Below are 14607 nucleotides of genomic sequence, written 5' to 3' on the forward strand. Positions count from 1 at the left end.
GTGGGGAAGACTCATTTCTCTGCAAATTTAAAACAAGCAACAAACAAAACAAGCCACCAAAACATCACCCCAAAATAAATAACATACACAAAACCCGAGACACAAATGCAGCACACTTAACCCTTGAGCCCGGAGAGCCTAGGTAGCTCCGTTCTGAGGAAGAGCACATCTTGATGTTCTCCAAACAAAAAGAAAGGACTGAAGGAGCTATTAAAAACAAACTGGGCTCTCAATCCAGAGTATGCTTACAAAAGCCTCCACAGAGTAATGCATTTCAAGAACTGTGCTAAGGAGGAGTGTTAAGACCTGGAGATGGAGTTAGAGGGCATTATCCTGTGCAGACGGACACCCATCCAGGCCAAAATCAAGTGCACATGCCAGGTGTTTTACCATAATTACTCCACAGTTTTATTTTGTTGTATTTATTACACTGCATATTGCTTCTTTTATTACTATAATCTATTTCAGATGTTCTGCTCTTTCCAGAATGTCAAACAATTCCACTACGTCTCTACAAAGTCAGAGAGACACAATCTTGGAGAGGAAACCTCTCTACAGACTTGCAGGAGCTTGGTCATTTCTGCATTTCCCTTAAAAGAGGGTAAACAGGTCCCAGAGGTCCCTGGATGTTTCATGAACTTTTAATATTAGTCATTCCTTAAGAACTAAGTCATTAAATCATACATGATTATTTACACGGGGGCTGGTTCTATGACGTGGTCCATCTTTCTGCCCTTCCAAACCTGTTCTATAAATACTGATTTGGGACGGTTGGACATTCGTGTTCATTTCTGTTGACAACTTCCCTGCAGCTGGGTGAAAATGGACCAGCTAGAGCTAGTGGTTTCGTCGGGCCAGGCAGTCCACGGGGCAGTTCTCTGTCTGGTCCCCGTGGGAAAGGCTGAGGGCAGCTACCTTGAGTTTTTTTATTTGGAGCTCGATAGCCTGGATGTCAGTGCTGAGCTCCAGGCGCCGCAGCTGCTCCAGCCCCTGTTCCGTCTCCCCCAGCCATGTCCAGATGTTGTTCAGGTCCGCGCGGAACTGCTGCCACTTCTGGAGGTTCTGTTTCATTCTCAGCTCCTTGCTCAGGGCCTGGGCCTGGATGAGTTCCCACCGGTCAATCACACCTGCAGGACCCAACACACACAGATGAGCGAGTTGCGTTTCTCCACGCAGGGTGTTTGGGAAATGCTTCAAAGATACATCGTAGCTATGTATAAATAACAACAGAAAGAAAAGTAATTCTAGCAGGCGCTTCTGTTGTTGTCAGCTGTAAAAACAAACAAAAACCAAAACAAACAGTATAATGGCTGTGTTTATCCTATCCGCATTTTTAATGATAATGGGGCAAAAAATCCCACAAAAACTACATAGGATTTAATACCATAAAGAGCTTTATGAAGTAATAAGCAGTAAAGTGCATGAAGATGATATTCAATTGGTTTCTTTTTGCAACAGAACTTGGAGAGCACATATAGAAAATGCCAGATGAGGGGCACCTGGGTGGCTCTGTCGGTTAAGCGCTGACTCTTGGTTTCAGCTCAGGTCATGATCTCAGTGTTGTGAGATCGAGCCCCGCGTTGGGCTCCACGCTCAGCGTGGAGTCTGCTTGAGATTCTCTCTCCCTCTTCCTCCGCCCCTTCCCCCCTACTCACACTCTTTCTCTCTCTCTCAAATAAATAAAGCTTTAAAAATAAAACAAAATAAAATAAAATATAATAAAATAAAATAAAATGCCAGACAAGAGATGTTAGAGAGAGGGGCACCTGGGCGGCTCAGTCGGTTAAGCATCTGCCTTCAGCTCAGGTCATGATCCCGGGGTCCTGGGATCAAGCTCCGCATCAGGCTCCCTGCTCGGCGGGAAGCCTGCTTCTCCCTCTCCCACTGCCTTCCACTCTGCCTACTTGTGCTCTCTCTCTATCTCTCTGTCAAATAAATAAATAAAATCTTTAAAAAAAAATGTTAGAGAGAATGCATTAAAATAAACGGGATGTGTTCCCTACCCTCCTCTGTCAGGAGATCATCGTAACATGGAGAAAAGCTCTCAGGGGAGAATCGTGTAGAGTGAGATGAGCAGCACAGGGTAACACAGGGGCAACAAGGGGCTTCAGGATCTTCTATTTCCCTCTTTCCTGACCTGAGCACCACTCACTCACCAGCTGTTTGGGTTTCCGTTGTATCCAGGTTAACAAAGCCGGGGAAATTCTCTTCTTCCTCCTTCAGTTTGTGTTCTAGTCTCTTCACCAAGTCTATACTTCCGCTGCACTCACTCAGCAATTTCATCTGTTGAGACACAGAAAACAGGCCCTGTCACAGAATTCTCAGATTCTCACAAGTGCAAGAGTTTCTGGGGGAGAAGATCCTTCTAGTTCCTTAAAAAGGACAGTGCTGTGTTTTACTGCTCTGTGGAAGAAAAAAAATCTGCTAAAAACAAAAAAATCAAGTTCAAAAACACGTTCCTGCAACACAGGACACATTCATAGACATGCAGAACAGTGCCTTGAAGATATGCTTCGCATACTGGGTTTTGCATGAGAATCCCTCAGAATTTCTTTTACATCTCTGTCTGTTTTAGACTAAAAACCAATCTGGGATTTAAAACTCAGAGCCCTCAGCTGGCAATACAATATATAATTTTTGGCAACTTGCTTCTTCTTTCTTAAACTGAAATGTGGGAACAATAATATTACCACAAATCTCAAAGGAACATTTTTTTTGCATTAAATAATTAAAATACTTAAAAGCAGAAAGTACTATTAAAGCCAGCTGTTTCATAAGAAAATTTAAGCAATGTTTAATAGGTGTTAAGGGAATAAATTCTAACATCAAAGGAGAACATTCCAACTCCAAGTTTAATGTCATGCACAGCATTCAAAGAACTCTTGCTCTACTAACCATAAAGTTACGTCTCAAAGCCTTTAACAAATCACACTGCTATGACGTTTGACTGTTTTTGACTGAGACAGAGTACAATCTCAGTGACGTCAGCATGGTCACCATGAAACCTTATTATATTTAAAAAAAAATAAGTTTCACTATAACAGAAGTTGGTATAACAGGCCAAACTAAACAGGAAATAAACTCATGATTGATTGATTACTCTTCTGTAATTGTGAGGACATTAATATCAGCATATATAAACTACAACAATTCTCTTCTCTGGTTTCAAAAATCAGTACATTGGAGTTGTCATTAGACTTAGGGAAATTAATTTTTCTTTCCTTTTACTAGGCAGTCTTTTGGGTGTGAAAAGAAAGTATGAGCCGTGGAAGAGATTTACTTTTAAATCCTCTTTCTTAAGTATGTGTAGGAAAATGGGCAGTTCTCCAGGAAAAATTATTTGGTCAGTAACTTGAGCAGAGCAAATAAACTCAGTATATACTTTATTAGGTAGGAACTTTGAAAACAGAAGTTAGTAATATATACAATCTTTTGCCATCTTTTCTTCAAATCCCTCTTGTTAGTCAGATTTGTTTTCTCCAGAATGAGCATACTGATAACAGAGGATAAAAATATTCCTAAAGCCAGTAAGTGAATCAATAAACCCCAGAAAAGGGGTTGTTGCATGCTTAGTATATTCCATGTTAGTAATCTATCAGCTAAATCTGCTGCTCCAAGGATAACCTTGGCCCCAAAATTATTAGCTGAGTTTGGAAAATGCCTAATCACTTTTGAGAGCCAAAGCACTTTGTTGCTTTCAATTAAATGGATCTCACGGAGTTCTCCATGTAAAGGAACAGGTTGGTCACTGCAGTAGGTCAGTGCATCTGAGCATGGGCCCGTTTTACTCAAAAGGTAGCCTGCTAGCGCGGCTTCGTTTTGTACACCCGAGCCCATGAGCTCAAGGACAGCGTGGTGCTTCGATAGCTCAGAGAGCCCTGGGCCGCAGACAGACTGTTCTTTGTCACACAGTTATGATTCCCAGGTGCCTGCTGGCATCACAAGGGTCAGGATACTCACATAGCCTCTGTAGCTGGAGTCTAGCTCCGGTCCCGTGGGAGTTTTGCTGCGGATAATATTTTCAGTTTGCTGCATCTGAAAACGGCTCTCATCCAAGGCTCTGTCCAGTTGTCGGATCTGCGACTCGAAGGCACTGGGAACTCCTACAGTGTCAACCACAAGAATCTTTAACACGCTTGACATTCAAGGAGAAGTTTGAGAAATTACTTCGGCTAAGGTGGTACAGAAAGGGCATATGTGTGCGTCATTACAAAGCAAATTTAGTACTAACGTGCTGGTGAGTTAGAAGTTCAAAGACCAGACCAATCAATGAATGTGGTTGGCTCAGAGTCCTAGCAGGCCAGATACTGCAAAAGGGCTGTGCAGGGGGCTCTAACAGACTGTGTGTCTGCTCTGCTTCCAGCTGATTCCCTGAAAAACTACATGTTGTAAGCTGTGGGAGGCCTCTCCAAAAGCCTAGGGTGGTGCCTTTTGCTCCACCCAAACCAAGATGCAGCTATTTCTCATATTCCCTCTGCAGGCACTTATTAAGCAGAAAAAGATATAACCCTCTGTTTTCCTTCTGCATCTCAATAGAAGCTAGTGCTCATAGAAGACAGTCACCCCGGGGCTGCATCATTTGCTTAAGGTATGACTTCAAGTTAACCAAGAGACTAGTTCAGGTTACATATGGGTAGAGACACCAAACTACCAAAGGCTTGCTTTTGTTTAAAACCCAAACCAAAACCAGGAGAAAGCTAAGATTTTAGCATTTGCATCTAAGCGTTCTCTTAGAGCCTGGAACTTCTGGCTCATCGCCTTTCAAAGTGTGATGTGTGCGTGTGCAAAATGTGTGTGTGCATGCGTGTGTTATGATTTTTGAACTGAACAAGAACATTGATTGTCAGAGTGAAGCTAACGCAGGGTGAAAGCAGAACATATATTAGTAAGCTTTATTAATTTTTTTTGAAAAAAGGCCTTCTAAATACACCTGGAAAGAGGTCTCTCACTGGGTATCACTGAGGAAGTCACCATTTCAGCAATGCTACTTTGCTTTAAAAACTAAGTGTAAACTTACACCTTTGCAATTCACTATTGCATCGTTGTGTTCAAACCCTATTCTCTCCACCTTCCCCCAAAATGCTCAGCTATGCTGACCTATAGTTTATCTAGTGCAACATTAAACAAAACTGGTTCCATTTTCCTTTCTTTATTTTATGGGGTAAGACTTATTAAGGTCAATTACGATTTTTTTTAGAGCCAGACATCTGGTCTCACCCCTGATCTTATATGTGGCCCTTGAGATCAGGAGGATGAATGATGGGCCTGAGGTCACGTTTGCAGGCCGGGAGCCCTGAGCCCCGTCCGCCGAGGCACAGGTAAGTCTACGAGTCCTGGAAGTCACGAAATCAGTACGGCCACCCTCAAGCAGGGCACAGATGCTGAAGACTAGCACTTCCATCTCCCATTTTCATCATAGGTCTATACCTAATGAGACTCATTCCCATTTAACAAGCTGAGAAGTCGTTTCACTGAACTTGATTACTAAAATCTTACTCTTGGTGTTGATCAACAGAATGGGGTTTTGTTTGTTTCTACTGCAGCAGTAAGAGAAGGAGGTGGTTCCTTAACATGCTGGGTGCCACAGAGCTGTGAGAGGGACAGTAGATGTGCCCAGAGAGGAAGCTTGTTACAGGTCAGGCGGAGGAGGATTGCTTTGGCTTTTTGTGCCTACCAGAGGTATTTCTGATTGCACTTTCTGTGAGTTTTACATAGGCCTCAGGACTTTCGGGGATCATTACATCTGCAAAAAGAGCACAGTCTAAGTTGACAGCTAGATTCCTTGTGGCGGGAATTAACTTTCCTGGGGAAAAAAGGTTAGTCGCTCTAGACAGGCAGAGGAATATACAGAGGAGTGTGAGCGTGCTCACCAAAGGTTTCCTGAAATAAACCATCAGAGCTCACACTGAGAATGTTTTATGAGCCAAGCACCGTTCTAAGCACTCATTTATCTTTGAAGAAACCCTACAGGGTGCATGGAAGTCTTATTCCCATTTTATTGATAAGAAAGCTGAGATCCAGAGGAATTAAATGACCTATCCAAGTTTCAACAGGTAGTAATTGGCAGAACTGAGATTTCAATCCAGACAGATTCTAGAGCAGCAGATTTCTGTCCAGTAGAAATGAAGGGAGCTACACATGTCATTTTAATGGTTCTAAGAGCCACATTAAGAAAAGTAACAAGAAACAGATGAAAATAATTTTAGTGCTTTACTTTGCTAAACCAATATATCTGAATTATGATGTGTAATCACCATAAATATTATTACTATTTTACATCCTTTCTTTGTGCTAAGTCTTCAAAACTTGTGAATTCACATAAGTACATTTGACACAGCAAAGCTCAATTTTGCAAGGTCACATTTCAGGGCTCAATATGTTCAGTCACATGTGGCTGATGGCTACATACCAGAGAGCACTGCTATAGATAAGAAATGCCTATTAGGCCTACTGTAAAAACAAAATAGAAATGAGGGAAATCATTTTCTTTTTAGATAGTGTCATACCCTTGGGAATCCAAATGGGAACCATCAGAGACAAGCAGAGACGGCCTTTTGGAGAATGTGTGAGACACATTTATAAGTGCTGTGAATTGGCCTCTGATTCTTTCTTCCATTTTTACTCACCTTCCTACAATGTTCCTCTTTCTCTGTCCACCCCTTCACTATATGTGTTTCTTACGGTTTTGTCTTTCCTGTTTTGCTTTATACATTTTTCCCAGGTGATTTCCTCTCTTCCCTCAGGGACAATTTCCATGTATATGTGGATAGCCACCTAATCTGCATTTCTAGTTCTAGAACTTCAGACCCATGCAACTACTGCTGGGTATTCCATTTGTATATTCTACAGTATCTCGAATTCAGGGTGTACACAACTGAATCATTACCTCCCCCCTTCTTGCTGCCCTGCCCCCTGGCCCACAGACACCCACAACATTCTCTCCCTCTTGTGGTCCTCAGGGCCTCAGTCTACCTGTACCTTTCACCAAGATACCCAAGTCTGAAAGTCAGCTCAATCCCAGTTCAATCAACCATCACTTAAGGAGGAGACTTGTCATGATTTGTCACTTCTCTTCCATTCTCTCCATCCCCAGTGTTGTTCCTTAGTTCAGGCCACCATCACCTCTCCATCCTTGATCATAAAATGTTTCCATCTGAGCTTTTCTCCAATGGATCCCTTCCATATAGTATTGAGACAGGTTCTGTTGAAAGTATGTATCTGATCATGTCAACTCCTGCTTAGAGATCTGCTGTGGTGCCCTTCAGGAGAGAATACCCTTCCACGGCAAGTAGGCTGCTATTTGACCAGGTCCTGGTTTGCCTTTCCACCTCCTCTTTGTCCACTCTGTGTCTCTCAGTCTACAGCCTTGTCATTCTGGATGAACTTCGGGTGACCAAAAGCTCTGTGGCTGATCATAAAGCTGGGTGGGCACCCTCTCCTCTCTTCCTCTGAACTTCACTGTGTCTATCTAACTGACTCCCATTTATCCTGTGGGTCTCAGCTCAAGAGTCTTTTCCCTAAAGCCTTCCCTCAAAGCTCTGGTTAGTCAACCCTTGGCTGTGTTTCTGTACCACCCTGTGTACATTACACTGTAGCACCAACATTTCACACAGCTGTTGCTTATCTGTCTGTGTTCCACACTAGAGTGTAAGCTCTTTGAGAACAAAAGGAACCATGTGTCCCTAATACTTATACAGTGCTTGTCACATAGTAAGAATGTAAGTGTATGTGGGATAAACCAATGGTCATGCCACTTTTTGGATTTGATAATCACATTAATACCCAATTATTCTATTATGTGCAATTTATTCTAATGGAGAAAGGAAGAAGAGGATTCTGCTTAGTTTACACATTTCAAATACAATATTCAGTCCTTTTTATTTTCTTTCAATTTGGCCTATTGGAAGAGCGCTTTCCTACCTGATAAGCCAACAGCTCCCCTGAGGTAGAAATCTTTATCATCCTGACCCTCTTCATCCTCAGAGGGTAGAGCTCTGGACACAGCAGACTCCAGGTCACGACTGAGGTCATAGTCATGGTCCCACTCCAGGGGGATGGAGTCCACACTGGCAGGAGTGTCTCGTCCGGACCGCTCGCTCCGCAGGGGCTGGGCGAGTGAGAGGGAGGGGTTGGAGGAAGGCTGGGGGGAAAGCACGCTGTCCACAGAGGTGTCACGCCAGTGGAGGTCCGAGAGAGCTGCAGAGTCATCCAGCTCCAGCTCCCGGTCAGAGAGGTCATGCTCATCATCTGGGAGCTAGAAATGTAGTCAAGCCAACTCCATCACCGCAGTGGTCAGATGATGCCCTTACCACTTCTTGTTCTGCCTCTCACCAAATCTCAGTGTTCGAGCTTATCTGGGCCATATTCCTACCTCAGTGGGGGTAATTTATAACTTCCTATCATCAAATAAGTAGGGATCCTCTGATCACTTTTAAAAATGTCTTATAATCTACCAAAGCTCCAGTTTTTATCACTGGTGAATGGAAAGAATATTAAAACATACTTCAAATAATTAAGATAAAATAAGGTAATATAAATAAAGACAGCCTAGTAGCGTGCCTGCAATACAATAGTTACACAATGGCACATTTCAGGAACAAAAGGGGGTTACGAATGAAACTTTACCTGGTCCTCTTTTACCTTATATCCCAGATGCAAAATATATTTTATCAAAGAATATTCCAAACATCCTAATAACATTTTGTGATGTGATTATGGTAGCAATTAGGAAAGTGGAAGAGAAAAAAAAAATTCAACTAAACAAATTCATCAATTGAGCAACTATTTGCATTGCTCACTTTCATCTCCTTATTTCTTCTAGAAGCGTCTTTATCTTCCATAGAAGATATGTGCCAGTATTCTCTGAGGTTTTTACATATATATTAAACTTGTTTCATACCCGAAGCAATCCTGTCTACAAGGGAGGTAGTAGTATTAAACCAGTTGAGGACACCAAGGCAAGAGACGTGAAGTAACATGCCCAAGGTTATGTAGCCAACACATGTCAAAGCTCAGATTGGAACCCACTGTCCAATGCTACCTAACCCCGTGTAACTAATTCTCTTTAGACTTAGTAACAATGAAAAAAAAAAAAAAACCAACAGATCACATACAGGCAGGCGAATCAGTTTCTTATGGTATCTTTCCACGCGCCCGAAGACCTCCTGACAGTAACGCCGGAGTTCATCCAGCTCTTCCTCGATGACGGCTGCATCCAACGGCTCACTCTTTTCTATAAGCTGTTCTCCTTGGGCAATTATCTGCTCAATCTTATTGTGGTTTAGTGAAATTTCCTGCTGGAAGGCCTGGGGAACACAAATCTTGTGTAAGTTTTTTATTGTTCACAATGACATGAAATAATTACAAGATATATATTTAGAAAAACCAGGCAGGGGATATTGAATTTACCATACACAGTGACAAGCCAAGAAGCTATTACTTTCTAAAGTCAAATATAAAAATTTTAAATCAGAACAGGAGTCAGAAATGGAATCGTCAGAATTCCATGACCAGAAAGGCGCCTTTGGCTAATGAAATTTACTGCCACAGACGGTGTGGGTAGAGAATCACAGGAAAAAACATTTAAACCCATCACAAAGTTGATAGCACTCGTTATCCCTAATGAAAAGCAATGGTAAGCAATATAGTGCCACTGAAATAAATTTAACATTTTAGAGAGTTAATTAAATATTTTAATTTTAGATCTTCTGATCATATGTCAAACATGACTAAGAGAAACCATCCAAATGATAATGTCACAAATTCTTCTCAGATGATTCTTTTATTGGTTCAGGACATAATCAGAAAAGATTATAATTATCTGAACAACAAGGAATTCGGGGGGATTATTTAGACTCATTCTACAAAGTTGAAAAGAGTTAAGCTAGTGGGGACAGATTTCAGGGACAAATTTTAATTCAATATAAGAATAAACTCTGTAAAAGTTGAAATTAACCACTAAGGAAAAGGCTGCTGGGAGAAGGGAGCATGGTGGTGAGCTCTGCGACCCTGCCAGAGTCTAAAAAGAGTCAACTACCACTTGGTAGAAATTTCCTGTTGAAGGTTTTAAATATTGGTTTGTCTGTGAAATGACTCGGAGGAGTCAGTGGGGAAGGGGTGGGGCTATCAGGGCTCGCTACTTTCCGATTTTTTCATCCTGAGAATCTATGAGAATCTATGATTTTTGTCATCCTGAGAATTTATTCTTGCATAATACTCAAGTTGTTAAAACACTCTTCCTTTTAGGGACTCCTTATCTCTAATGCGTATCACTATTTAAATTTTTAATTAGCCACTGCGTTGGAACTGCACGGTGAAACATATCAAATATGCTTAAAAATTAACTTGGCATCTAAGGATGTGGAATATGTGGAATGAAATCCCAACATGAGCAAGTTGGAACATGGAAGTCAAATGAACTATTTGAAGGTGCTAGAAACAAAGCAGAAAAAAAAAAACCCAACCAGCCAAAAAACAAGATTCCTAACACCCTGGCAATGAAGTTAATAATTAAAAGTATATAGACTAATGGTAGTTATCTCTGGGTAATGTTCTTTATTTCATTTTTAATACATTTTGTATTTTCTGAATTTTTTTTAATCGAGAACTAACTTTTTCAAATGAGTTCTTTACTTTGTTCTTTACAAAAGGATCTACAAATCCCTTCCTCTTCACCTCTTCTTCGCAATTTGAAAAATCACTACTATCTTACCTTGAGTTGCTTTATTTTAGCTTGAACATCGCACTCAGAAAAATGCTCAATATTAGTGAGCTGTAGATCCATCTCCGTCAGCCACACCAGAATGCTGTCCCGAGCAGTCTCAAATTCCTCACGCTGGCCAATGAAATGCTGGATGTGAAAAGAAAATGATAAAAAACTAAAATCCACATGCACATATGGAGATGACACTGCCAATTCCAATGTTCTTCTGGAAAGTCACTTTCTCAACAAACAATGAGAACTCTGTAATCCTTTACCATATAAATTACCCTATAAACCACTCTTGCCATCCCAATCTTATAAAAATCACTGAGATTATGTCTGAATATGTTCGCATGGCCCAATCCTGTCCTCTGGGTCTCTAAGTGACAGAGGAGGCATAATAAAGACCTTGAGTCTGCGCAAGATGGAGGTGACACGCTTTTGCAGGTTGTCCCATCTCTGGTTGCCGTCGTGAACCATCTGCTTTAGGCTACAGGCGGAATCGGTGCGGTTCTCTCTGGCCAGGCGACGGTACTGCTTGTTGATCAGTTCCAGCTGGGTGAGGCTCTCGTGCACCTGTCGCTGGAAAGCCTAAGACCGCAGAGAAGCATGTCAGTGAGGGGATCAGTGAAGGGCTCTCAGCAAGGGCACTGGCCTCATCCTACAGTGAGAGGGAAAGGACAATTTCTGAGGAGGGTTTATTTCCCCTTATTAAACCAGAGTAATGGGATCAGTGGGGCTAAAGGACAGGGCATAGATCAAACAAAAATATGAGAGAAATTGGTAAATAGGAATAACTATATATATATATATATATATATATATATACACAAATACATATACATGTATAATATACACATGTTCCTATGTTATAGTTTTCAAAATACTGAACAGTCCAAAAAAAATTTCCCATGAAACAAACTGATTACACAAATATTTATGTGTGCTGAAATGTGAGTCTGAAAGGTTCAGAAATTTCTGATGTCAATACTGAGAAAAGAACTATCTGTGAAAGATGTAACCTCCTAAAAATCCAGAAACTTCTTTAATTCTGATGTCCATTAAAATAATTAAACCCCCTTTTTGCAGAAGTTGTCTAAATGCAAGCTATTATTAACTTTTAAGAAAAGCAGTTTAGTAAAATACAAGTAACCTTAAATAGAGGAAAGTTTGGAACACACTCTGTTTCTTTTTTGTTGTTCCCATGAATTACTCAGTTTTTACAAAACATTTTAGAGCTGATGCACCAGTTTACATGGTAGTGTCTATTTATTTATTTTTTTTCTTTTGCAATCTTTTATTTCTACCATGTTCTATCAATCGTATTCCATTCTTGGCCCAGGTCACATACTTTGGGCAAATTTCATAACTATACCATCACTTTTAATGATGAATAGTTTTTAAATGATTAAAACATAGTCCAATTCACTTGTATCTATTTATTTTTAAGGTTACCCTATGTACACTTTCGAGTTTCTGAAGTAAAATACTCTTCTTTCTCTCTGCAATATAGCATAGTTCTACGGTAAGAATCAATTAGCCAAAATAAAATGAAGTTTTTTTTCAAACTCATGTATATGATTTATGACTGACATTGATCCTGACATTGGACAGAAAACTGTACTATCAAGTGATCTGTACTCATCTAAATCACAAAATTCCGCTTCCTTTGGTCCAATCCACTGTTTACTTGCTACTACATCTGTGCCTCTGATACGGCTTTCCTTCTGAGAGTTGCTTTCAGAGACTTTGTCTTAGTAAGTCTAATCTCCTATTCTATAAGACAATTTAAATTACTCCCCAGAAAATGAAGCAATAAGAAAAGTTCAGCTTTGCCATTACTGGGAGTCACAGAATACGTTTTCCCACTGGAATGATGGTAGGTACCCCGGGGCAGGTACCCAGATCCATCCCAAATTTTCATGCATTTGAACAGGAAAAGACTGTCCTCAAACAACATTTGGTGTTTTTTTTTTTTTTTTTTAATTTATTTGTTTCTTAAGAAAGAACATTAATTATCATAGAAGCTAACCACATGGCTAACTTTTGCCATAAAATCTGAGAGTCTAAAATAGCATCAAAAAGGACCGTGCATAATCTGCTTTGTAGTATAAGCCAATTATAGAGGGTTTAATCTTTATGAAGCAGAGCGTAGTGAGATGGAGTACATGAATACCTCCCTGGCACTGGTTCATGCCGGGAGGACCTGAACTCTACTGTACAGCCCACTGTGGCTTTTCACGAGAAGTTTTCTATGGGAAAACATTTTAGATATGAAATTATTTTCCTGGAATTTGGTGGTAGAGTTATGCATAAATCCATATTCGGACATCAGAATAACTTTTATTTACTTTACATAGCATTTGAGCATTTTTATAAATTGCTGTAGTTGCTCATCTAGGACTCCTTGATTTTAAATCCCACAAGCACAAAAACCAACCTTTGTATTTACTCTAATAGGGCTTCAGTAAATGCCACATAAACTGACATTACAAGGTAAAAATAAATTCAGTTGGATTTGGTTGGAAATTTAATCTTATCTTTAAGCATCTCAGGGATCTCGGGCAGAATTAGCAACCAAGAATGATTTTTGTAAGATGCATGCATCGGGACTTTGCTGTCAATATCTATGGGCACATATCTGCCTGTCAGGGGGAACTGATGGAAAAAGAAACTTCAAATGAAAACATGGTGAACTTTAGGCTATGTCAGGTCCTCCGTGAAAATGAGTGGCTGTTAGGGTTGTATCATCCTGCGGGGACAGAGCGGACTCAGGATCGCACAAGCAGGCCAGACACTGGAGTCGGTGCAGCTATTTTTTGTCTCTGTAACTGAAAAGTCTTGGCGACTCAAGAATGGCACTGCTTTTCGTTATTAATTAGAAGTGGCTTATGATTAAAGTGTTATTTAATTCTGGAGCCAACTCTACTTTATCAATGATGTAAAAATACATATGCCTATTCTCTAATTAGATAAAGATCAAGAAAATATATTTGGAAGAGAGATTTTGATAGTATGAAACATCAGATTTTCATCTTAGACAGTTGATGATAAAGAATTATGAAGTTAAAAAAATGCCAACATTTTTTGGGGAATCATGATTTATGCTTTGTAAGAGAATTTCTTGCCAATATGACTTTATTTGTAATTCTTGAGAATCTTAACGTAAAAACCTCTTTCCCCCCGCTTCTTTGCCTACCTGTGGGGCAGTAATAAAGATGACCACAAAGTCACCACCCAACTGTTTCAACAAATACTATGCAAGTGAACAGTCACTTTATGTCTTGAGACACATTAACTGGCTATGCTCATATATGGCACATTAAGGATCAAATATTTGGAATTATAAGTCACCTCAAATTTCTTTAGTTCTTCCTTGGCAACTGTATAGAGCACCCCGGAAGAGCTTGGGAAGGCAGCTGTCCTTTCTGAAATCTTGAGCCAATCTTCAAAACGAGAATAATCATCCAGAAACTTCTGCCACAACCGCCACGTCTCTTCAATTCTGAGACAGAAAATGAAAAAAGAAAGAAAAAAAAAAAAAAAGCAGGATCCGATTGTTTGAGACTGTTTATGCTCCAGAACCCTGATGCCTGCAACGGGATTCAGAGTGCCCAAACAAGCAACTCTTGTGCCAAACAATCAGTGTGCTGTCAGCCAAGTGTGAGCACAGCGATGAAGAGACAACTGTCTGGGCTAAAATGAAACAGCTGTGAGTTCTGGGGGGTTTTTTTTGTTTGTTTGTTTGCTTTTGGTTTTTGGAATAAGTCAAATTGTGTATTACAAGCACAACTGTTCTGTAACGTGAACTGTTCTGTACACGTGGGAGGGAGCTCAGAAGCGCAACGCCGGGTTTGGGGGGCACACTCATGTTCCACTGAAATAAAACGAAGGTCTCAAGATGC

At 40.5% G+C, this 14607-nt stretch overlaps 1 protein-coding gene across 3 annotated transcripts in view; it reads right to left on the reverse strand.

Annotated features, from left to right (window-relative positions):
* The window catches only part of SYNE1 (spectrin repeat containing nuclear envelope protein 1), a 429147-nt gene that overhangs the window by 15537 nt on the left and 399003 nt on the right, over nt 1–14607 (reverse strand). For all 3 annotated transcript variants that reach the window (XM_081829165.1, XM_081829163.1, XM_081829164.1), the window contains 9 exons: nt 14057–14207; nt 11111–11293; nt 10712–10849; nt 9114–9305; nt 7921–8254; nt 5675–5743; nt 3961–4103; nt 2157–2283; nt 916–1127 (listed from right to left, as the gene is read on the reverse strand). In XM_081829165.1, coding sequence (XP_081685291.1) covers nt 916–1127; nt 2157–2283; nt 3961–4103; nt 5675–5743; nt 7921–8254; nt 9114–9305; nt 10712–10849; nt 11111–11293; nt 14057–14207 — 1549 coding nt within the window. The remainder of the gene's footprint in view (nt 1–915; nt 1128–2156; nt 2284–3960; nt 4104–5674; nt 5744–7920; nt 8255–9113; nt 9306–10711; nt 10850–11110; nt 11294–14056; nt 14208–14607) is intronic.

The sequence above is a fragment of the Leptonychotes weddellii genome, chromosome 8 (genome assembly GCF_054177405.1).
Source record: "Leptonychotes weddellii isolate Sample4059 chromosome 8, ASM5417740v2, whole genome shotgun sequence".
NCBI classification, from domain to species: domain Eukaryota; kingdom Metazoa; phylum Chordata; class Mammalia; order Carnivora; family Phocidae; genus Leptonychotes; species Leptonychotes weddellii.